Below are 24,066 nucleotides of genomic sequence, written 5' to 3' on the forward strand. Positions count from 1 at the left end.
CCACGCAAATCACCAATCTCTTGATCCTTTAGGCACCTCTATTAAACCCTTAAGTTTCAGAGAAGATGCTGACTTGCATTGGTCAAAGGAGCTCTTCCCAGGAGATCCCTACACCAATGAAATCAGAGGTCTAGTCCCTATCCTTATGATATCTGAACATTTCCAATTGATATTCCCATCAGAAAGAAATATAAAGGAGAAGGGAGCAAGCACTTATTAAATACCTACTATGTGCCCTTACTATGTGCCAGGCACTGTGATAAGCACTTTAGAAATATTATGCCATCTGATGCCCACAACAATCCTATGAAATAGATGCTATCATTATCCCCATTTTACAGAAGAGGAAACAAAGGCGGATACCGATTAAGTGACTTGCTCAGGGTCTCATAAATCTGGAGCCAGATTTGAATTGAGATCTTCTCAGTTCCAGGCCCAATGCTTTATCCACTGCACCACCCAACTGCCTCTCCCACAAATACGAATGAATAGCTACACCTCACATAGACATTAATAGGAAAAAGAAAAAGAAAAATTCGTAGTCATCCATATGTGAGATGAAAGACATAATTCCTTGATGACAAGATCCAGGCCCAAAGGCTCTATGAGGTAGCTTTCAGTGTTATGAGGATCTTAAAGAGAAAAAAATAGACTTGTTTTCTCTCTCATCACATGATCAGGGATAGATGGAACCCACTTTGTAGAAATCCTACCATAATAAAGTTTTGGCCAAGGGTAGCAAGGAGATTTTCCTGGCCTGCTATTCAAAAGCTATCTAATCCTAAATGGAAATGGGCATTTTAAATATAAATGACTTATTTTACCAAGGCTCACAGAGATGTGAATGGTCCAAGGACATAGAGCAGGCCTGCACAACCTGCCACTGAATGGCAGAGCCAGGCGTTTCTGCTGATGCTAAGTCTCACTACACCTACAATTTCTATGATGTAAATAGCTCACGGTCTCCTGAAAACATATGGAGTAAAGCTTCTCTGGGATGTATTGTGAGGAAATAATTCTCTACAGGAGTTTCTTGTTCTTCTAGGCAATTAGCTCCATAGCCATTTAAACCAAAAAGCAAAACCAAATAAACCTCAAATCCTGAGATTCTAAGTTTTTTCTTGATTTCAAATTTTCCTTGGTTTATTTTTTATTTATTTTTTTCTTGATTTAATTTCTTGATTTCTTGTTTATGGAGGATCATAAGATTTTAAAGCTAAAAGAGACTGTATATATAATCTAATCCAGTGCCTTCATTTTATACATGAGGAAATTGAGGTTCAGATTGAAGATATGACTTGTTCATGACCTCACAGAAAATACATAGCAGAGTGAGAATTCCAACCCAGGTCTTCTACCTCCAAATTCAGTGCCTTTCCCTTCACATTAGAGTCTGGGTAACATCTTTTAACAAAGATCTGTTGCCATTTCAGCCTCTTGATGGTGTCCAGGATGAACCTACCTCATACTGAATTCCATTCATTAGTCAATAGTGATACTGAGGGTAGAATATCTTAGGAGCTACTCTGAGTATCCTGAGCCAGAGAGGCTGAAGGGAATTCAACTCAGTCCAATGCAATATATTTTTTATTGAATTTTTACTCTAATCAGGGCTCTGTGCTTGGTGCTGTCAGAAGAAGCTGTCATTCTTACTCAGGCTTTGCCCCTATTAAAGAAGCATATTGCAGAGTTCTCAAATCTTACATGTTATGAGGGTAACAGCTACCAATATTGCATCAGATTTATAGTCTTGCAATCACAATATGGATTCTGTGGCAATTGTAAAGCAACTGTAATGTTGCATTAAATATATGGTGTTGTTGAAATGCTACCCTTTAGGGAAATACTCCTTCTGTAACCAACCTAGTTTCCAGTATAGTTGTTGCAATTGCAGTTGTGACACAGAGGAAATCCCACTTTCCTACAGAGTTCTGCTTGGAAAGTTTCATGTTATTGATGGAATTCCTCAGTTTAGGTTGGGAAAACACTCATTTTAAATGCAGACTGTCTCAGTCAAATCATATAGTGATTCAGGATATGTGAACAGTAATCAAGGATTCATTGATTTAGGAAGCTAGGTAATGCAATGGAGATGGTTACTAGGTGACTTAGAGAATAAAGTACTTGTGGAGTTAGAATGTCAGCTAGGTGGTATAGTGAATAGTGTCAGGAAGACCTGAGTTCAAATCCAGCCTCAGACACTTACTAGCGGTGTGACCCTGGGCAATTCACTTAATCCTGTTTGCCTCAGTTTCCTAGAAAAGGAAGTAGCAAATTACTCTAGAATCTTTGCCAAGAAAACCCCAAAAGGGATCAAAAAGTCAAACATGACTGAAAAATGACTCAACAATAACAACAGCCTGAAGTTAGGAAGACCTGAATTCAAATCCTGCCTTAAATACTTCCTAGCTGTGTGAAACTGGGCAAATCACTTAACCTCTGTCTGACTCAGTTTCCTCATATGCAAAATGGGGGTAATAGTAGTACCTACCTCCCAGAGTTTTCGTGAGGCTCAAACGAGATAATACTTGTAAAGTGCTTTGCAAAACTATTAGACTACCAGGGTTTCCTTGTTGATAAATACAATCTAAATCTTCTCAATCCAATTATAATCTCTATGTGTCTCACTCCCATCCTGGTCTTTGCTCTGTTAACAGACTTGGAAATGGATTGTGGGTCCCATGTTCCTGTATCTCTGTGAGAGGTTGGTGAGGTTTTGGAGATCACAGCAGAAGGTCGTCATCACTAAGGTAACCTTTGAAATGTTTAAAACCCTTTCTGTAATTGTTTCTAAAACCTTTGGAACATGAGCGGTCAGAACATCTAACAGCACTGTTACCATATCCATCCATGTGCTCTGTATTATCTGCCCCTGGCTGTTAGTTACTTAGCCCGTTTTGGTCGCTTTCAAGATACTTAATGACATGAATCTAGAGAGTAGACTTACAATTCATTTGGGTGCATTTGTCTTGATGATCAAGTAGGACGGACATAGTAAACCCTCCTTCTCCCCTCTTTTGCAGCTGCCAAACTGCGTTTTTTGAAGAAATTATTTTGTAAACCTTAAAGTGCTATATAAATGTGAGTTATTATTATTCAATCTAAAAATTTTAGAACAGCACAAGATCAATATGGTGGAGAGGTAAGGGAGTAGATAAGAATAGAGAGACAAAAAGGAACTCTGATATGTAAAGACATGGTGAGCACTAAAAATTTAAATTTTCAAAGGGTGAGGGTAAGGCTGATGCATGTTGGTGATGTTTTTCCAAGTCTCCTTCACTTACTTTTTTTTTTTAACCATCAATATTTTCAAGTTCTGCAATTTTAACAAAATATCAACATTTTTCTTCTTAGTTTTCCCTTCCAACCTCTCTCTTGAGCTTTATAAATGATTGAGACCAGTCATCAAGTCTTGGGTTGTAGCCAGCTCCCACAGTTCTCCTCCCATGATGTTTACATTATTTATAAAAGAGGAAGCCAAAAGATCAGCAAAAATACCTTTAACAAATAACCCGTCAGTAGGACAGCATAAACTGATTCAGAGTATATTTCTTTAAAAAGTCCTTCTAGTGAAGTCTATTTCTTCATAATAAAGAAACATATTCTTTCCTGTATAAATTAATATGCAGGATAATATACTTATTATGTGGCATCCTGTTAATTGTAACTCTACTCCGTAGCATCACTGTGGAAGTAAAACCTGTCTGTGACTGTAGTTGCAAAGTTGCAACAAGTAAAATCTATTTTCCATTTTCAGTATTCTAACAGCTGACTTTTGAGCTTTAAAATGGGGTCTCATATCACCCTTTTCCATAGGGAAAAGAATAGTGTGTTTTTTTTCCTATTTTTTAGTTGCAATTTCTTTCTGAATTGAATTCTGAAAATGTAACCAGAGAAGGAAGAGAATGGTATCAATTGTTTTTTAGGTTATTATGAATCATTTATGTTTTTTATTCATTTTCTGTGGGTTAGAATAAAGTCTGTCCTATACCTCTTATTATGTGATTACGCATTATTACTTTGAATATTTATGTGGGAGTTTGGAACTCTTTTACCGGCATCTAAAGATATCTAGACAGGAACTCAATTGAGATTTTCCCCAAGCAAACTCTGGGTGGGGGCGGTGCAAAGTGAGTTAAAAAGAGAATGATTTAGGGCACCAGCTCCCAAGATTGAATCTAGGTCAAGGTAGGCCATGAGTTACTCATTTTTGTTAGGATGTTCAGTTTTTTTAAAACAAAAGTATTTGTACCAGGAAGCTATTATTTTACAATAAATAAATAGCCTTTCACTCTTGCAGATTCCAAAATTTATAGTTCTTATTTCTGGTTGTAAAGTTTTTATTGGTAGAATGAGAAGACTTTTGAGTCATCAAAGAAAAACTGTATTAGACTGATTGTAGTTTCTATTACTCATATTGCATTTTCTTCTGGTTCTTAAATTATGGTTATAGTATGATTATAGTAGGTCTTAATTAATTAGAATATTTGATTGAGCATGCTATCCAGATCATGATAGTTAACTGTTTACTTGTATATATTCTATGAAGTCTGCTCAAATAAGCCCAAGGAAATTAGTAGCTTCCTCTTCCCCAACACACACACCACTAGATTCTGTTAAGTTGTATTATTCCCTTATTAATGTAGATCAGCAACAAGTAACATTTGCTCTTTGGTTATTGCAGTCATATCCAACTCTTGTCAACCCTGTTTGGGGTTTTCTTGGCAAAGATATTGGAGTGGTTTGCCATTTTCTTCTCCAGCTCATTTTATAGATGAGGAACTGGGGCAAACAGGGTTAAGTGACTTGCCCAGGGTCACACAGATAGAAAGTGTCTGAGGCCAGATTTTGAACTCAGGAAGATGAGTCTTCTTGACTACAGGTCTGGCACTCTACCTATCTACTGAGTCACCCAGCTGCCCCTGAAAGCAACATAATTGAACCTTATGTCAGTTCTTTATAGAAATGCCTTTACTGGGTTATGATTTAATGTTATGCCCTATGCCTTCATAGAAGACTGTTATAAGAATCATACAATTGAATGCATTTCTCTCTCACTTTTGATACTAGGATTCTAGTTGGGTCTTTGTCACTAGCTAATAGTGTGATCTTGAGGAAGCCATTTCTTTCCCCTTCTAAGGGTATTGGGTTAGATTATCTATAAGATCCTTTCCAACCTTAACATTGTCTGCCTCTAAGACATTGTCCACTCTGCTACCCAATGTCCCTCATATAAGGTCTCACATTTTATCCCTGCAAATGAAATTACATACTTTATTTGTCCCAGCAGGAATACGCTGTAAGACAGAATGTCACTCCTTCTTTTTTGTCCTAGCTACAATAAAAGAACCAACTTCAGTGCCCAGTTGTAGTATAGTCAACTTACAGCAAATACAGCTAATGAGTGAGGGCTGTAAGTTCATATTCTCTTACTCATTCATTCAAATCGAGACACAGATATCAAGGCTTGAAATCCACTGAAAGTACTTTTATGACTCAGCTTCATTCATTCATTCAACAAGCATTTGTTAAGTCCCAACTATGTGCCATGTGTTGAATTAGGTGCTGGGGCTATAATGACAAAAATGAAACAGTCCCTGTCCTCAAGGAGCTTACATTCTATTTGTTCATACAGGTGGTCACTCACCCTTTCAAAACCATTGAACTACAAATGAAGAAGAAGGGTTTTAAGATGGAGGTGGGACAATATATTTTTGTCAAATGCCCCAAGTTGTCAAATTTAGAGTGGCACCCCTTCACACTGACTTCAGCCCCTGAGGAAGACTTTTTCAGTATTCACATCCGTATAGTTGGAGACTGGACAGAAGGTCTTTTTAAAGCTTGTGGATGTGACAAAACAGAATTTCAGGAAGCCTGGAAATTGCCCAAGTAAGTATAAAGTTCATAATATGAAGAAAATCCGTCAAAGAAAAGTAGAATTATTAAAACTTCTTTGACTTTGAGCCGATGTCTCATCTCCTCCTCAGCTCTTATGACCTTTGGTTCTAGACTTTGTTGCTGTGTGGAGATTCTTAAGGAAATATTGAATGATCTATGTGTCCTCTCCCTCTTTTGTGTGGGTATATTTTTGTAAACTTTATGGGTACATAATTTTTAATATGTTTTTGTTTATTTCATTAAATATTTCCCAATTGCATGTAATGAATTTTAATTTGTTTTTTTTCTTAAATTTTGCATTCTAAATTCTCTCCCTCCCTCCTTTCCTCTCTCCCTTGAGAGGGCAAGCAATATGATATTGATGATATATGTGAAGTCATGCAAAACATATTTCTGTATTAGCCATCTTGCAAAAGAAAATGCTGTGTATACATATTTTATAAGCTTTATGTGAGGTATGAAAATATTTGATATTTACTTTTACCATCAAAAATCCTCATTTTTCTCTGCAGAAATGGTTTTAGGGACATAGAATTTGGAGCTGAAAGGGACTTCAGTCATTTCCTAGTTCATCCCCTTCATTTTATGAGGAAACTGAGGCTCAGAGAGGTGAATTATTGACTTGTCTATGGCCATAAGGTCAGCAAACGGTAATAGTTCACATTTATGGAATATGTTTATAGGATTTTTCAGAATCTCTTAAAATTTAACAGGAGCAAGATAGAGGGGGTAAACATAGTAGACTGTTCACACAGACTGAGTAAAGTTCAAGGAAGGGAGAGAGAGAGAGAGAGAGAGAGAGAGAGAGAGAGAGATTCATTCACTGTACCAAGAAATGCGTAAAGTTGACTGAAATTTCCCCTTATGACTTTTGAGTCCAAAGTTGCTAATAATGTATTTTGTTGGGAATTGATATATCTGACTTCCTCAATTGCTTGTTGAGATTTATTTCATCTCCAAACATGAATACTCTTTCACTGTGGTTGTGTCCAACTCCATAGGGTGGCAGTAGATGGGCCATTTGGCACTGCTAGTGAGGATGTATTCAGCTATGAAGTAGTTATGCTGGTGGGAGCCGGCATTGGAGTCACACCATTTGCATCCATTCTCAAGTCTGTCTGGTACAAGTACTGCAATGATTCAACCAGACTAAAACTCAAAAAGGTAGGTCCTCTCTTATTAAAAAATAATTTTAATTTTAATAACACTTTTTGTTTTCATATAACATTTATTTCTGCATATATCTTTCTCCCCACCCCTTTACAGTCAGTCATTCTTTTGGGGGTAGGGAATCTTTTTAAACTTAAAAAAAGAGGAAAAAAAACAGTTCGGTAAAACTAATCAGTTCTTCAACTGTGTGCATGCTTGTGGTTGTGGCTTGTCCTTTGTTCTCAAAGAAAACCATGATATCAGGAGATGATGACACGACTTGCAATCGACTTTGATTTGAGTGAGGGAGGGTTATACAAAGTCACCAGCCTCACTTGCTCCTCCAGAGCCATCTGGGTCCAGTGGCCAGATATTCATGGATGACTGGAGATGGCCCAGGATACAGTGGGAGACCTTGGTCCTTTTAAGCTAAGGTCTTTTCAAGTTCTCACTTTGAGTGAGGCAATGCCCATTCAGGGATAACCCCTTTAATAAAAAAAAATATCAAACTGGGAGGGAAAGACCTTCAGGGTTGCTGACCAAAAGAGAAAGTTATTGTTTACATTTACTCTGAGCCAGGAGGGCCCAAAAAACAACCATTAAGTGGTGCTTGTCTGACAGTATATACATTATTCCATATCCATATTATAGTTCCCCACTTCTGCAGTGAGAGGGAAGCACATTTTCTCAACTCTTGTCTGAGGCCAAGCTTGGTTTTTATAATTACTCAGTATTTAGTGAGTGTTGTTTTTTGTTGTTTTTTTTTTTTTAGGGGAGGGGGAAGAGGGGTGTGTCTTTCCATTTAGATTGTAGTCATCATGCATACTGTTTTCCTGATTCTATTTCCTTCCCTCTGTACCAGTTGATGTCTTCCTACAGTTCTATAAACTATTCATATTCATTGTTTTTTGAGATGAAGTAGTATTCTATTAGATCCATGTGCCGCCATTTGTTTACCCAAATGACAGGTCTCCTTTTTTTAGGAAGTAACTTTCAGAAGTCCTGTGATGGCCATCATTTCCTTTACTCCCAGGAAGACTCCTAGGGAGAACAAAAATGAGGTTTTTTTTTTTTTTTGGCCAGACTAAAAAAGGGAGAAATCATTTTAATGGCTGGTTAAGAGTAATCTCCACCCCAGTGTTGCTAGAAAAATGAAACATGACTATTCTCATGGGACTTTCTATTATATGTACTTTCCATCCTTAATGAAAGTTATAGTTACAGTCATCTTTACTGAGGAGGAGGAGAATCCATACTATTCTTTATGTGGGGGCCACCCCTGCTACTACTCTTCTTTCTATGGATGAGCTTAAAGAAGAGAGGGTGATTACATGCATTTACTCCTTTGTGGACCTGGTAAGTCTGGCCCCTCCTCCCACCGCCATCCCCTAGTAGAATGAATCCTGGAAGGTGGGATTTATTTGTTCTTGTCTTTGCGTCTCCAACACCAAGCATAATACCTGGTATAGAATTATTCTTATTTTTTTGAGTAGCAGTTGAAGTAAAAACTCATTATACAATGAAATAAAAGATAAAAAATAACCTTTTGTGAAGGTTAAATATTTCTAATAGGTATGAACTCTGAGAGAAAAACCAATTAGTCTGCTTTCAATTTCATTCTTCCATTTTTGTCTCCAATTTTTTTGTGAGATGAGGACTTAGAAAAAAAAGGATTTTTTTTCTTGTGTTTTACTAACTCCTAAGCCTAGCAGCTAAGAAATGAAACCTACTTATAAATGTCTGTATTCTTCCAGACTTACAAAAGGAGGAAGGGTGTATAGAAGACTGTGGGCACCATGGGAGGGGAAGGGAAATTACTAAATGGAGGAAGAGACCGGGCAAAAATAGGTCAAATGAAAATTCGCTGAACTTAATGTTTTCTTTGTTTTTAGTTAAAGTTAAAAAAAAAATATAATCATCTCTGAGCGACCCTTTCTCACCCATTGAACCCTCCTTTGTAACAAGGAAAAACTTATTTGGCAGCATTCCACACCCATGGTCCCTCACCTCTCTACCATTTCATAATCTGTTCTCCAAAACCAATAGAGTTCATTGCCATTTGTCTGAATTCAACTTATATTTTAATATTTTCATTTACAGTGTTGTCACCACTGTTTATTGTTTTCTTGTTTCTACTTTCCTTATTGTGGATAACTTCATAAAATCTTCTCATATTTCTCTGAATTCCTAATATTTATCACTTCTGATGACAATAATATTTATATTCTAATTACACAACTTTTTTGCTCATTCCCTAAATAAATGTGAAAATCAGCCAAAAGAGTTTTTTTTTAAACTGTTTATTTGCAAGGCTGAAAAACATCCTTCTCAACTTCTTCATGTAATGCCAGATTTAACACTAAGAGATAAATATGAGCCAGATTATACTGTCATGAAAGACTAGCATGTGTGGAAACATGGCATACTCAAAGAGTTCTGGATTTGGAGTCAAAGGACTTGAGTTCAAATCTTAATCCTAGTGCTTACTCCTAGTGGGAACTTGGGCCAGTCAGTGTACCTTTTGGCGCTCAGTTCTTCTTCTATAAAATGTAAGTGCTCATAGGAAAACAGTAGACATAATAACCACAGTAATGTAAATTCAAATAACACTAAAAAACAGCTGAAATCAGACATGCCAATGGCCAGGATTGATTCTGGAAGATGAAACAAACCGTCCTCAAGTCAGAGAATCTGTCTGTGAATGATGACGGAGGACGGGGCCATGGTAGCCAAATGTTGCATATACTCTCAAGTGGTCATGGTGTTGGACAATTTTACTAATGTTTTTCTTTGTTTCAAGGGAGAGTTCTATGCTATGGGGAAAGTATAACAGGAAATAACTTTATAGAAAACAAAAAAGGCATCAATCAATTAAACAAACAAAATAAAATAAACATTAGGGTTTTGGACTAGATCACAGAATTTCATAGTCTATTGAGACCTCAGAGGTCACTATTCCAACTGGTACCTGAACAGGAATCCCCTATATAACATTCCTGACAAATGGCTATCCAGACTCTGCTTACAGACATCCAGTGAGAGGGAGCCTAGGTCAGGCTTCAAGGTTGTACCATGTAAGGACTGATTGAAAGAACTGTGGAATTTTTGTGGGGGGCAGGAGAGAGAGAGAGACAGAGAGAGAGAGTGACAGAGACAGAGAGAGAGAGAGAAAGAGACAGAGAGAGAGACAGAGAGACAGAGAGAGGGAGGGAAGGAGGGAGGCAGAGGGAGGAGAGATTTAGGATTAATGCATAGAAAAACTTTCTAAGAATTGTAGCTATCAAGGTGAAATGGATAGGAAGCCTCCCTCCTTCCCACCCCTACCTTACTGCAGGTCTTCAAGCACTGTCTGGATGGCCACTTGATGCATGTTCTATAGAGGACATTCTTATTTATGTAGATTTTGAACTATCTGTCTTCTAAGATGTATTCCAGTTCTGAGATTCTAGGATTAAAGGACAAGGTCCTGCAGAGAAGTGAACACTGGATTTAGTCAAAAGAGCTGGGTTAAGATCCTGACTTTGTATTTGCTGCATATGTGACCTGGGGCATATCACATAACCTCTCTGGGCCTTAGTCTCCTCATTTCTAAAATTAGAGGATTGGATCAAATGACCACTGAGATCTCTTCTACCTCTGAAGCTATGAACCTGAGGCAATTCATTCCACGTTTGTACAGCTCTGATTGTTAGTAAGTTATTCCTTACATCGAGTCTAAATCTACTTCTCTACCATTTCTTTTTTTTAATTATTAATCTGAACTTAAAAACAAAAAAGTGCATTTCCATACATAACATAAAAAGAGGGTTCTATATGAAACTGTGAATCTCCATTTCAGGCTACGGGCTTTCTTTTTCAAAGTATATAATAAATTACATATGTCACTTTCAAAATGGTCCTTATTGTTTGTGCCTCCTTCCGAACTTCTATTGTTTTCTGTCCATTAAAAAAATGTCACAGTGGCTCTTTTTTTCCTTTAGCATCACTATTGCTAACCTTATCTTCCTTCCTGGGTCCCTCCCATATAATTAACCAAGAGAAAGGGGAGAAAAAAGCTTGTAAAGCATAAACATAGTCAAACAAAATTAATCCCACACTGTGACCATGTCCAAAAATGTGACTCTCTTCACCTTGTATTCGTTCCTCTTTGTTAGGAGGTGGGAAACATGCTTCATTATGGGTCTTCTGAAGACTTGGTTGGTCATTGCATTGATCAGAGTTCATAATCTTTTGCTTTTCTTTATGATGTTACTGTTCTTCACGAGTTATTTTTCTGGTTCTGCTCATAATACCCAAGGTTCTCTAAAATCTTCTCTTTCATCATTTCTTACACCACAATAATATCTCATGACATTCACATGACACAATTTGTTCAGCAATTCCTCAATTGTCTAACAGGCAGTCTAAGAATTCTCCCCACTCCACCCCCTCTTAAATTCTGGGTCTTTTCTCTCCTCTCTTATTTTTCTCCTCTTCTTTCATCTTCTCTCCTCTCCTTTCCCTTTTCTTTTTTTCTCTTTAAAAAAAAAATCCCGGAATCAAGAAGTTTGTTTTGCTTCTGACTATTTTCTTTCCAATTTATCTCTCCTTCACCTCCATCCCCACTTGTCCATGTTTATTTCCCTGTTGAATTTTGTTTAGTTTAATGTATTTATAAACCAAACTGTTCAATCCTTTTTCATCCATTTCAAATGAGACTGAGGTTCATTTAATGCCTACTCCCTCTACCTCTTCCTCCTTGTTTGTATATTCTTCTCACACACCCCAATTATGAAAAGTAGCAAGTTCCACTTCCTTCTTCCTCTTTTCTACACTAAATATACCCTCTCTTTTACCCTCCCTTCTCTTTCCTGTCTTTAAACCCTCAGAGCAGGAGTACTCTAACCCCTATGACTTCCATTTTTAAAAATTTAACTCTCTCATTACCCTTGAAGACAGGATTCTGGAGGGATACTTTTTTCTTCTACCCCATTAGCATCCCTTCATCATTATATAGCTCCTTCCAATTATTCATGCAAGTTTACCTTTCTATATTTCTCTGGACTCCAAGTTTATATTTCAAAGTTTCTGCTTAGGTCTCATCTTTTCATCAGAAATGCTTGAAAGTCCTTTTCCATTAAAGGTCTATTTTTTTCCCCAGTAGGATGTTACTCAGGTTTGCAAGAGTTGTTTGTAAGCCTATACATTTTGTTTTTAGGAATACAGTATTCAAAAATCTGATTTTAGTAAAAACTATGAGGTCTTCTGTGATCTTAGCTATAGATCCTGGGTTCTTAAACTCCTATTTTTCTTGGATATGGGAGTTCTGGATTTTGGTTATGACATTACTGGGACATTTATTTTTGGGGTTTCCTTTAGAAGGTGATCAGACAATTCTTTCCATCTTTGCTTTGTTTTCTGGTTCTAAAAGGTCTGGATAGTTTTCATTCATGACATCTAAATATAGTGTTTTGGTTTCAGGGAGTTTAATAATTCTCAAATTATCTTTTCTTGACCTATTTACTAGGTCACTTGTTTTTTATATCACCTATCATATTTTTCCTCTATTTTTCAATCTTTTGATTTTGTTCTAATATTTCTTGCTGTCTCATGAAGTTATTGATTTCTCTTTGGCTAATTTGAGTTTTCAGAAGTGCTCTTTGGTAATGCTTCTGGACACACTCCATCCCCAGAGTTCACAGAGCTCTCTGCCTCCTTATATCAAAGTAGGCTGAAAATAAAAAGACTTATTGTGACTTTTTCTTGGATTTCCCCATAAGGACTCTGTTTGGTTCATTCTCTAGATTAGTTTGGAGGAGTGTTTAGAGGAGCTGGGCTGTATTGCTTCCTTCTACTCCATCATCTTGACTTTACCTTGAACTTTGTATCTTAAACTATTTATTCTCCTTCTAATTCTTTTCTTAAGAGCTTTTATCTCATTTTTAAAATTTCTTACTTCATTTCTTCTCAGCATTCATGTAGTTGTTGTATAAAACACATTTTCCTCCTTTGAGCTTCTGCTTGCTTTCTTGTTATGTGATTTGATTTGAAATAATATTTGATATTGTTTGGTGTTCTCTTTGCTTTATTTGTCTCTCCAACTTGATTCTGAATTGAGGCTTTGTGCCAGCATTAGTCCTCTGCCATGTTGACTTTTTTTTTTTAAAGAACGTGAGAAAATTATACTTCAATTTGTACTTAGAATTCATCAGTCCTTTTCTCTGGAGATGAATAGCATTTTTCATCGTGAATCCTTTGGAATTATCTTGAATCACTGTATCTATTAGAATAGCTAACATAGTTGATCATTGTTACAATATTGTTATTACTATGTATGATGATTTCTTGGTTCTGCTCACTTGACTTTGTATCAATTCATATAGGTCTTCCCATGTTTTTCTGAAACCATTCCCCTCATCATTTCTTATAACACAACAGTCCTCTATCACAATCATGTGCCACAGCTTATTCAGCCATTCCTCAATTGATGGGCATCCCCTCAATTTCCAATTCTTTAGCACCACAAAAAGAGTTACTATAAATATTTTTGTACATATGGGTACTTCTCTTTTTTCTTAGATCTCTTTGGGGCATAGACCTAGTAATGGTATTGCTAGATCAAATGGTAGCCCCCAGGGCATAGTTCTAAATTGTTTTCCAAAAAGATTGGACTAGCTCACAACTCCACCAATTTGTTAGTTCACATATTTCCCCTCATCCTTTCCAGCATTTGTCATTTCTGATAGGTTTGAAGTGTGATACCTCAGAGTTACTTTTACTTGCATTTCTCTAATCAATAGTGATTTAAAGCATTTTTCACATGCCTATAGATGGCTTTGATTTCTTCTTCTGAAAACTGTCTGTTCATATATCTTGACAATTTACCAGTTGGGGGATGGTTCTAAGTTTTATAAATTTGACTCAGTTCCCTATATATTTGAGAAAAGAGGCCTTCATCAGAGAAACTAGCTGTAAAAAATTTTTTATATTCTTCATTGTCTGTGGTATTTTTAATCAAAATGTAGTTTCCCTGATTATCTCTTTTAATTAGATCTATTTTTGCTTTTGTTTTGTCTGAGATCATGATCCTTACCCCTACCTTTTTTACTTCAGATGAAGCATAATAGATTCTGTTCCATCTCCTTATGTTAGCTCCATATGTCTTTCTGTTTAAAATGTGTCTCTTGTAAACAACATATTGTTGGATTCTGGCTTCTCCTTCATTCTGCTATCTGTTTTCCTTTTATGGGTGAGCTCATTCCATTCACAGTTATGTTTGCTAACTGTGTATTTCCCTCTATCCTATTTTCTTCTGTTTATCCTTCTCTCTGTTTTTATCCTATCCCTCCTCAAAAGTCTGTTTTGCTTCTGACCTCTGCCTCTCTTAATCCACCCTCCTTTTTGTCATCCCTGACCCTCTCCCCTTTCTCTTATCCCCTTTCCTCCTATTTCCCTCTTGGGTAAGATAGATTTCCATTCCCATCTGAGTTGTATGTGTGTGTGTGTGTGTGTGTGTGTGTGTGTGTGTGTGTGTGTGTGTGTATTCTTCCCTCTTTGAACCAATTCTTTTTTTTGTTTTTTGTTTTTGTTTGTTTGTTTTTTTGGCTGGGCAATGGGGTGAAGTGACTTGTCCAGAGTCACACAGCTAGTAAGTGTTATGTGTCTGAGGCCAGATTTGAACTCAGGTCCTCCTGAATCCAGGGCTGGTGCTCTATCCACTGTGCCACTTAGCTGCCCCTCTTTGAACCAATTCTAATGAGAGTTTCAAGTATTACCCACCACCTTCTACCCTCCCCAATTTTCCCCTCCCTTTATGCCTCTTTTATGTGAGATAATTTCCCCCATCCTACTTCTCCCTTCCTTCTTCTCCCAAAGCATGCCTCTTTCACACCCCTTCATTTTTTTTTGGAGTTCATCACAATGTAACTGACTCACACCCATGCCATCTAAGTAAACTGCTTCTAATTGTCCTAATATTAATAAAATTCTTGGGAATTACATGTATCATCTTCCCATATAGGAATGTAAACAGTTTAACTTTATTGAGTCCTTATGATTATATTTTCATGTTTACTTTTTTATGCTTCTCTTGAGTCTTGTGTATGAATATCAAATTTCTATTCAGCTCTGGTCTTTTCATCAGTAATGCTTGAAAGTGCTCTATTTCATTAAATACCCATTTCACCTCCTGAAGGATTATACTCTGTTTTGCTGGGTAGATTATTCTTGATTGCAATCCTAGCTCCTTTGCCTTCCAGAATATTATATTCCAAGCCCTCCACTCCTTTAACATGGAAGTTGTTAAATCTTGTGTCATCCTGACCATGGCTCCATGATATTTGAATTGTTTCTTTCTGGCTGCTTGAAAAATTTTCTCCTTGACCTGTAATCTCTGGAATTTGGCTCTAATATTCCTGGGAATTTTCATTTTAGGATCTCTTTCAGGAGGTGATCAGTGGACTTTTTCAATTTCTATTTTACCCTCTGGGGTAGTTTTCCTTAATAATTTCTTAGAATATGATGTCTAGGCTCTTTTTTGATCATAGCTTTCAGGTCATATAATAATTCTTAAATTATTTCTTCTCAATCTATTTTCCAGGTCAGTTGTTTTTCTGATGAGATATTTTACATTATCTTAAATTTTTTATTATTTTGACTTTGTTTTATTTTTTCTTGAGGTCTCATGGAGTCATTAGCTTCTAGTTGCCCAGTTCTAATTTAAAGGAATTATTTTCTTCAGTGAGCTTTTGTACCTCTTTTTCCATTTGGCCAATTCTGCTTGTTAAGGAGGTCTTTTTTTTTCAATGAATTTTTTTTCAGTGAATTATTCAGTGAATTTATCTTCAGTAAATCTTATACCATTAGGTCAATTCTGGTTTTTTTTAAGGTGTTATTTTCTTCAGTATTTTTTGTACTTCTTTTACCAAGCTGTTAATTCTCTTTTCATAATTTTTTTCACATCACTCTCATTTCTTTTCCCATTTTTTTTTCTCTACAATTCTTCTCTCTTTCTGTAACACTTTCAGGAATTCTTATTGGGTTTGTGTCAAATTAGTATTTTTCTTTGAGGTTTTGGTTATGTCTGTTTGTTCATTGTTATCTTCTGAGTTTGTGGTTTGATTTTCCTGCCACTATGGTATATAGCTTTTTATGGTCGAGTTCTTTCTGTTGTTGTTGTTGTTCATTTTTCCAGCCTATTTCTTGACTCTGAACTGTAAGTTAAAGTTGGGCTCTGTTCACCTAGGGGTAAAAAAAACACTATCCTAAACACCAAGCTTTTTTTTTTTTTTGCCGTTCTTTTAGAGCTAGTTCTGGGGGTCTGCAAGTTTTTGGTGCTTCCAGGGTGGTCATTGCTCTCCTGGTCTGTGCTCTCCTTTACCCAGGAAGGGCCCCTGTTACTCTGCAGTTGTAAGTGTTAGTGCTCTTCTTGGCCTTGGAGCTGTGCCCAGAGTCCTTGCTCCCTTTTGACTGACCACAAGCACTCTGCTCCGCCCTGTAATTGTGACTCAGAACTGCATCTGGGCAGTAGAGTTGTCAATCAGTGCCAGCTGCAAAGGGTCCCCTATAATCTCTTTCTGACCAGTTGTCGGACCCCCATACTTCCTTGGATGTGAGGTCCTGAAGCTGCTGCTGCCACTCCTACTATCACAGCCACCTTGAAGGCCCACTACTAGTGCTGCCGCCACCTACACTCCAGGCCAGCCCCACCCCCATGCCACAGACCTTTCCTGCCAAACTTCTAAGTTGTCTTAGGCTGAAAAAAAATGCCTCACCCTGACATTTTCTTGACTCTGACACTCCAAAATTCAATCTCAGGTGTTATTTTAAAGTTCTTGAGGGAGGGATGTTGGGAAAGTTTGACTGGGTTGCTGACTTTAATCTACTATTCCTCCACCCCACCTCTCATTCACTTTTTTTGGGGGGGAGGGACTAGGCAATGGGGTTAAGTTACTTGCCCAGGGTCACAAAGCTAGTTAAGTGTCAAGTGTCTGAGACTCAATTTGAACTCAGGTCCTCCTGACTCCAGGGCCAGTGCTCTATCCACTGCGCCATCTAGCTGCCCCCTCATTCACTTTTAAGTGGCATGGTCAGCCCTGCCTGGTCTCGTCCTAGGTCCCTTGAGTTCTTGTAATGATTTCTGTCTCCCAGGGATAAGTCCCTTCGACATGAGCCCTGGGTCTGGCATCTCAGGATACAATGTTAGTGGCCTCAGAGCCCCTGAGCCTGGGCTGTCTTGATGTGAGCATTGCAGAGGCATAGAGCTGGTTGGCACCAAACTGGTCACTGCCTGCTGCCACTCTGTGGGGCTTTCAAGATTCCTGGAGGACTTTCTAACCACCCTGGAGCTTTCTCAGGAGAGCCTCCACGCTCACTGCTTCTGAACACATAGCTTTCTCATGTCCTTTCTCTGATGCTTACTTTGTTGGAAAGACCCTTGATCCCACTGTGTATGAGCTTTGAGCCAGACTCAATGTCCCCAATAGGTGCTTCAATCCTGCTTCATGTTCTGTGTTTTCCTTTTCCCTCACCATCTTAGTCAGTCAACAAGCATTTATTAAGCACCTACTATGTGTCAGATACGAACAAAGACAAAAGGCAGGCCCTGATCTCAAGGAACTCACAGTCTAAAGGGGGAGAGGACTTGCAAACAGCTATACATAAAGAAGATAAAAATAGAAAAAAAAAGAAAAAAAAAGATAAAAATAGAGATTAAATTAGAGATAAACTAGGGCAAACCCTATCATTGAGGAGGATAGGGCAAAGCTTCTTATAGAAGGTGGAAGCTGGGATTGTAGCTAGGAACTTGAAGGAAACCCGGGAGGCCAAGAGATGACATACCAAGAATATGGAATAGCCAATACAATGCCCAGAGCTGGCAAATAGAGTGTCTTGTAGGAAGAAAAGCTCCTCTGGCTGGACTCCAGTAATAATGTGACGGAGAGAAGTACGAGTGGTCAGTGCCAATTTTGATGGGGTTGTATCTTCCCTTATAACGATTTGCCAGTAACCTAGTTTATTTTACGTGTACTCTAATTTTGTTTGTGCTCTAGACTTTAGGGTTTCAAGGCAGGGGTACTTCGATGCATGAGTTAGTTTTATCCTAGCCTCCCTGGTCCAATTTCCATTCAATCCCTACCATTTGGGTCATTTAAAACCCCACCTTTGCTCTGGTCTCTAAGCCCAATCCAATATTGGGAAATGAAAATATTAGAACTCCTAGAGCCATAGCTAGATGTCTCACCGTGAAGTCAGCCTTACTCCTACTCTTGGCCCAATCTTATATCCCTAGATTAGGTAATACTAGTCTTGTCTCTCCTTCTCCCTTCTCCCAACTCCCCATGCCTGAGGCTCTGCTTGGTTCCCTTAGTTTAAATCCCAAATCTTCTCGGGATTAGGCTGCTCATTCTGAATTCCATCCCAGGCTCTGTGGCTGGGTCTCTACCATCATCTGCCTGACCTCTCTGGAATCATCTGCTATCCTGCCTGGACCTCTATACAGTCCCCTCCTGACACTGGCTGTTAATTGAGACATCTGCCACTCACTTATTCACTAGACCTCCGAGAGGCTTACTGTCAGCCTGCCTAGACTTCTCTGTATTGCTTGATGCTGGACCCATCACCAGTTTCCTGTCCTGCCCCAATTATTTGATCTATTCTCTCTAAGATCCCTTCCAGTTCTAAAATATGTGATTCTGTTGTATATAGTTCCAGATATCCTGGACCATAGGGTTCTTATGATGCCAAATGGAAGAACCATTGTGCTTACCTGTCTTACCTTACCTTTCCTTACCAGATTTATTTTTACTGGCTATGTCGAGACACACATGCCTTTGAATGGTTTGCAGACCTGCTGCAGTCACTAGAGACCCAAATGCAGCAGAAGGACAATGCTGATTTTCTCAGCTACAACATCTACCTTACCGGCTGGGATGAATCTCAGGTAACAACAAAATCAAAGTGGGCCTCTTTATGGATTTTTTTTTTTGTTTTTTAGGCAATTGGGGTTAAGTGACTTGTCCAGGGTCACACAGCTAGTAAGTGTCAAGTGTTTGGTCTGAGGCTGGATTTGAACTCAGGTCCTCATGACTTCAGGGCTGGTGCTGTATCCACTGCACTATCTAGCTGCCCCTCAAAGTGGGCCTCTTACTTCTCTACAAAAGTGCCTGAACTGCCCTTCTGTCCTGCGATGTCTATTTGGAAATCATTTTGGAAGATGTGTCAGTAAGAGTTCCTATCCTGGGGCAGCTAGGTTGCACAGTGGATAGAGCACCGGCCCTGGAGTCAGGAGGACCTGAGTTCAAATTCAGCCTTAGACACTTGACACTTACTGTGTGACCCTGGGCAAGTCACTTAACCCCAATTACCTTGCATAAAAAAAAAAGAAGAAGAAGAAGAAGGAAGGAGTTCCTATCCATCTACTCTCTCTCACTGCCTACCCCTGATGGACCATCAGACACCATGAGCAGGCTGGAATTCTCCATGAAATCTATAGTTTGTGGGGCAGAACAAGCCCCAGTTACTAATAACTTTAATAACAGTAACAATAATAACAGCTAGCATTTATGTAGCATTTTATTGTTTACAAAGCACTTTACATATGCAAGGGGGACCAAAAGTCTTAGTGCAGTTTTAAGCTTTATTAACTATATTATTTGATGCTTACAACAACCCTGGGAGGTGTATTATTATTCCTCTTTTATAGATTAGGAAACTGAAACACAGAGGTTAAATGATTTTTTTGAGAATCACTTGGCTCAAGTATCTGAGACAGGATTCAAACTCACAGCTTCCTGACTCCAAGTCCAGAGCTCCATCCACCATACCACCTACCTGCCTATTGACATCCTTCTCTCTCAGGCTCCACACCACTACATTTTATCTTTTCACTCTGCATTAGGCTCTTTATTTTCCTGATAAACTATAAGCTCTTTCAGGGCAGGGACTGTGTATCTGGTATCTCTTCCAGCAGAGATACTTAGCTAATGTTTGCTGTTATTAATTGGATATGAGGTCTATAGTTTAGTGTTTTAACCAACTGAACCACTCATTCCTGGAGTCATTGAAGGATAGAATATTAGCATCAAAAGGAGGAGTTTAGAGATTCTTTAGTTCAAGGGTTCTAAACCACTTTTTGTACCATGGACCCCTTTGGCAGTCTGGTGAAGCCTATGGACCCCTTCTCAGAATAATGGTTGTTCCTTGCATTTGAAGGAAATTTGAATGTGAAGGAAATGATAAATCGAAGAAAATTAAAGTTCAGTTAGAGGTTAGTGAAAACAAAGATGTAATTTATTTTCTTATCCAAATTCATGGATCCTTTGAGATCTATCCATGGATCCTTTAGGACTGTGGAATCCCCAGGTTAAGAACCCCTGATTTAGTTCAATTCTTCCATTTTATAAATAAGGAAACTGTGTCCAAGAAAGGTTAAATAACTTTATCAGTGTCACACAGGAGATTATTGAGAACTGGGCCTCAAACCCTGGGCCTTCTCTCTTCTACACCAGTGTTCTTTACAATGTGTTATACCATATAGCCTCAGATTGACTTATTCACCCTCCAGCATGCTAAGCAAATGCTTATTTCTTTCCCCTAAACTATTTCATTGTGGGCGGTTTAAACTGTCACCCTAAGGGTTGCTTCTAACCTCAAACCTTGAGCAACATCTGACCCTCCTAGATAGGAGCTCTCTGCAAGCCTATATGGTCTTAGAGGGAGTGATATTCAGACTACCACCCTCAAGCTCTATGTGGCTCTTTTACGTGTAATCCATAGCTCCCTGGGACTTCTAATTTATGAATTAGAATAGTCTATTTCTTGGGTTTATTCCCCCCTCCCACTCTAGGAGTCTTGTGGCTTTTTTGGCTAATTGTGATCAGGAAAACCCAAGTTCCAATCTTGCCTCAGATATTTACTAGCTGTGTGACCTGGGCTTGTTCCTTAATTTCTCTCAGCCTCATTTTATTCCTCTGTAAATAAGAATAATAATAAGATCTACCTATCAGGGTTGTTATGAGGATCAAATGAGATAATACATGTAAAGAACTTTGCAAAGTTATTGCAAAGATATTTCATATACACAATACACACATAAATATTCCTATACATATACATACACACATATATGCTGCCTATTATTATGTGACTCTAGACTCCTATAATTGTGAGTACTGTTACTAATCTTGAACAAGGCAATTCAAAATTCCCACTTCCGTAAGTAAAAAAAAAGGTCATAGATAAAAATGAAGCCATAAAAAAAGATTTCTATAATATGCAAGGGTATTGTTGTTCAGTTTTGTCTGACTCTTTCATAACCCCATTTGGGGTTTTCTTGGCAAAGATATTGGAGTGGTTTGCCATTTCGCTCTCCAGCTCATTTTTACAGATGAGGAAACTGAGGCAAATAGGGTTAAGTGACTTGCCCAGGATCCCACAGCTAGTAATTATCTGAGGCTGAACTTGAACTCAGGTCTATGCTGACTCCAGACCCAGCGCTGTATCCACTGTGCCATCTAGCTGCCCAAATATGCAAGGGTACTCTGCTTAAGTAAAACCAAATTTAGGAAAATCTGAACTTTCCAAGTAGACAAATGTGGCTATTTGAGTCGAAAATAATTTTTTTTTTGCTTTTTAAAAAAGAATTACCTCAAGTTTCTTTTTAAATAGAGTAAAGCCCCAAGTTCTAAATCACCTAAAATAAAATTTAATTTTTAAAAATAAATAATTCACTTACAACACTTTTAGGTACATATCTGTTGTATTAATAGAGGTGCTCCCATAATTGGGGTCTGAGGAATAAAACAACGAGGGCAAAAAGAGAAACTGTCTTGTTTTTATTTTTAAGAATGAGTTATTCTCTAATTTTATGTAGCTCACAGAATTACAAAGAATTCTAGGTCTTTAATAGTTCTTATAAAGTAGGAGAAGGAAAGGGAAATAAAGACCTTAGAGTGAGAGAAATATAAACATGTCAGGATAAATTTTTGCAGACTCCTGTAGTATTTTCATTTTTTTTTTCCTATAGGCCACTCACTTTACTGTGCACCATGATGAAGAGACAGATGTGATAACAGGCTTGAAACAAAAGACCTTGTATGGAAGACCCAACTGGGAAAATGAGTTCAAAACCATTGCAAGTCAACACCCAAAGTAAGACAGCAAATCCATATTGAGAGTCCCCAAGTCAACCTGAAACTGTATAATAGAGGAAAATTCTTCTGTTAGCCCTTTGGAACTCATTATTACCTGTTATATAAACTTAGACACTGTCACTTTCATGGATCACATAAGAGATAAAGGGAAGAGTGATCTCCCCTTTGACAACAAAGTACTTACGTGAACTGTTCTGTGGACTGGAAAACAAGAAAAGAACCAGATGTGTTTGGGCAGGGCATAAGTGTAGGGAGGACATAAAATCCTTTTACAAAGCCCAAAGATTCACTTTCTTTGAATTAAATCTCCTTGATAACAAATTGCTATTGAGAAAGATGATTGGCTAGAGTCAAGGGTCCAGTCTATGTCTTTGTTCTTTATGACTGTGAACGCCCTCCATATTTGGACAGTCATTTACTAAATGTGTGTTCTTGGTCATGGTCAGTGAGAAAGAGTGGGAATTAACCACCATCATTACCATAGGGAAGTAACTGAAAGCATATGCCCTACTTATGATAGAGCAGCAGGGCACTCTTTTTATATTGTATTAGAGGCCCAGGGCCAGGAAAACATAAAGGGAAGCCCCATTTTGCTAAAACACAGTTGATCCAAGAGATCCTGGTGCCACTGGGTGTTAGAGAGTGCCCACATCTCCAAAGGCTGGCTGTTCGTTTATGCTGCAGCTCTTGAAGCCCCAGTTGCTAGATATGCAACTGCTCAAATGCGGATGGCTGGATGCTGCGAAATGAGGCAGCCCAGCAGACTCACAAAGCAATGGCTATTTCCCTAATAGAGGATATTTCTACCTAATTTCTACTTTTATATCATTCCAAGGCAGTTATGTACCTCTAAAGTTATGAATCTATAAATAGAGTTGAGCTAAGCCAAGGGAAAGTCCAGTTCATTCTCCCAAGTTGGTGGGAAAATGTGTACCTTTGGCTGCTTGGGACTCTGGGGAAGGAGCTACTGTGTTTTGCCACTGGGGAAAAAAACTGCTGAAGGACTTGGCATTATGGGAATTAACTCAGGAGCAATGTAACCCTTTTTGTACAAACCAATAATGTCTCCTTAATACTGGATGTTTTATTCTTTCCCTCCCTAGTACCAGGATAGGTGTGTTCCTTTGTGGACCTGAAGCATTGGCTGACACTCTCAACAAGCAAAGTATTGCAAACTCTGATGCTGGCCCTCGAGGAGTGCATTTCATTTTCAACAAAGAAAACTTCTAATTCTTGCTCCATCAGGAAATGTGGACATGAGCCTTATGTCCAGTCAGACAAATGCTGATCATTAATAGAAACAAACAAAAACTAGGGAAGCCTTTTACAGCTTTTATATTCTACCTATGTGGTAATCATTTCTGAAGTAGCATTAGTCTTTAAACAAGACAAAAGAAAACTAGTTGATTCATTTTCTTTTTGTTATTGTGTGTTATCTAAGTGGCTCCAACATATGCACAAGAAAACTGTCCAAGTATTTAGGAACCAGCTTACCCAGACATTGACTCAGCCCTTCGATGATTCAAGGAGGTTAGCAGTGGAGCCTGCTGCAAATTGCTAATAGAGCATCCCAATTCCATAAACCAGAAACATTTCCAAGAAAAGGTTTAGTTCAGGCAATATTAGAATTAGGAAAAATCATTTAAACAGAAAGCTTTTCAAAAATATTCCCATAATATACTCTAAAAGGCAGGGAGCTGGCACTGTGGATAGAGATCTGGGCCTTGAGTCAGGAAGACCTGAGTTCAAAACCTGCTTCAAGCATTTACCAGTGGTGTGACCCTAGGTGAGTCACTTTACCATCTCTCTGCCTTAGTTTCCTTAACTGTAAAATGAGAGCAGTGATAGCACCTACCTTACAGGTTTGTAGTGAGGATCAAATGAGATA

The 24,066-nt window shown here is 38.2% G+C and overlaps 1 protein-coding gene across 1 annotated transcript in view; it reads left to right on the forward strand.

Annotated features, from left to right (window-relative positions):
• LOC114052742 (cytochrome b-245 heavy chain) overlaps positions 1-23,593 on the forward strand; it is a 46,771-nt gene extending 23,178 nt beyond the window's left edge. Inside the window, exons 9-14 of the mRNA XM_027875457.1 lie at positions 2,658-2,750; positions 5,636-5,889; positions 6,900-7,062; positions 18,821-18,967; positions 22,052-22,176; positions 23,282-23,593. Of these exons, the coding sequence (XP_027731258.1) occupies positions 2,658-2,750; positions 5,636-5,889; positions 6,900-7,062; positions 18,821-18,967; positions 22,052-22,176; positions 23,282-23,408 (909 nt within the window). The 3' untranslated portion in view covers positions 23,409-23,593. The remainder of the gene's footprint in view (positions 1-2,657; positions 2,751-5,635; positions 5,890-6,899; positions 7,063-18,820; positions 18,968-22,051; positions 22,177-23,281) is intronic.
• Positions 23,594-24,066: the final 473 nt, after the last annotated feature.

This window comes from Vombatus ursinus, unplaced genomic scaffold (genome assembly GCF_900497805.2).
Source record: "Vombatus ursinus unplaced genomic scaffold, bare-nosed wombat genome assembly UNPS02014809.1, whole genome shotgun sequence".
NCBI lineage: Eukaryota > Metazoa > Chordata > Mammalia > Diprotodontia > Vombatidae > Vombatus > Vombatus ursinus.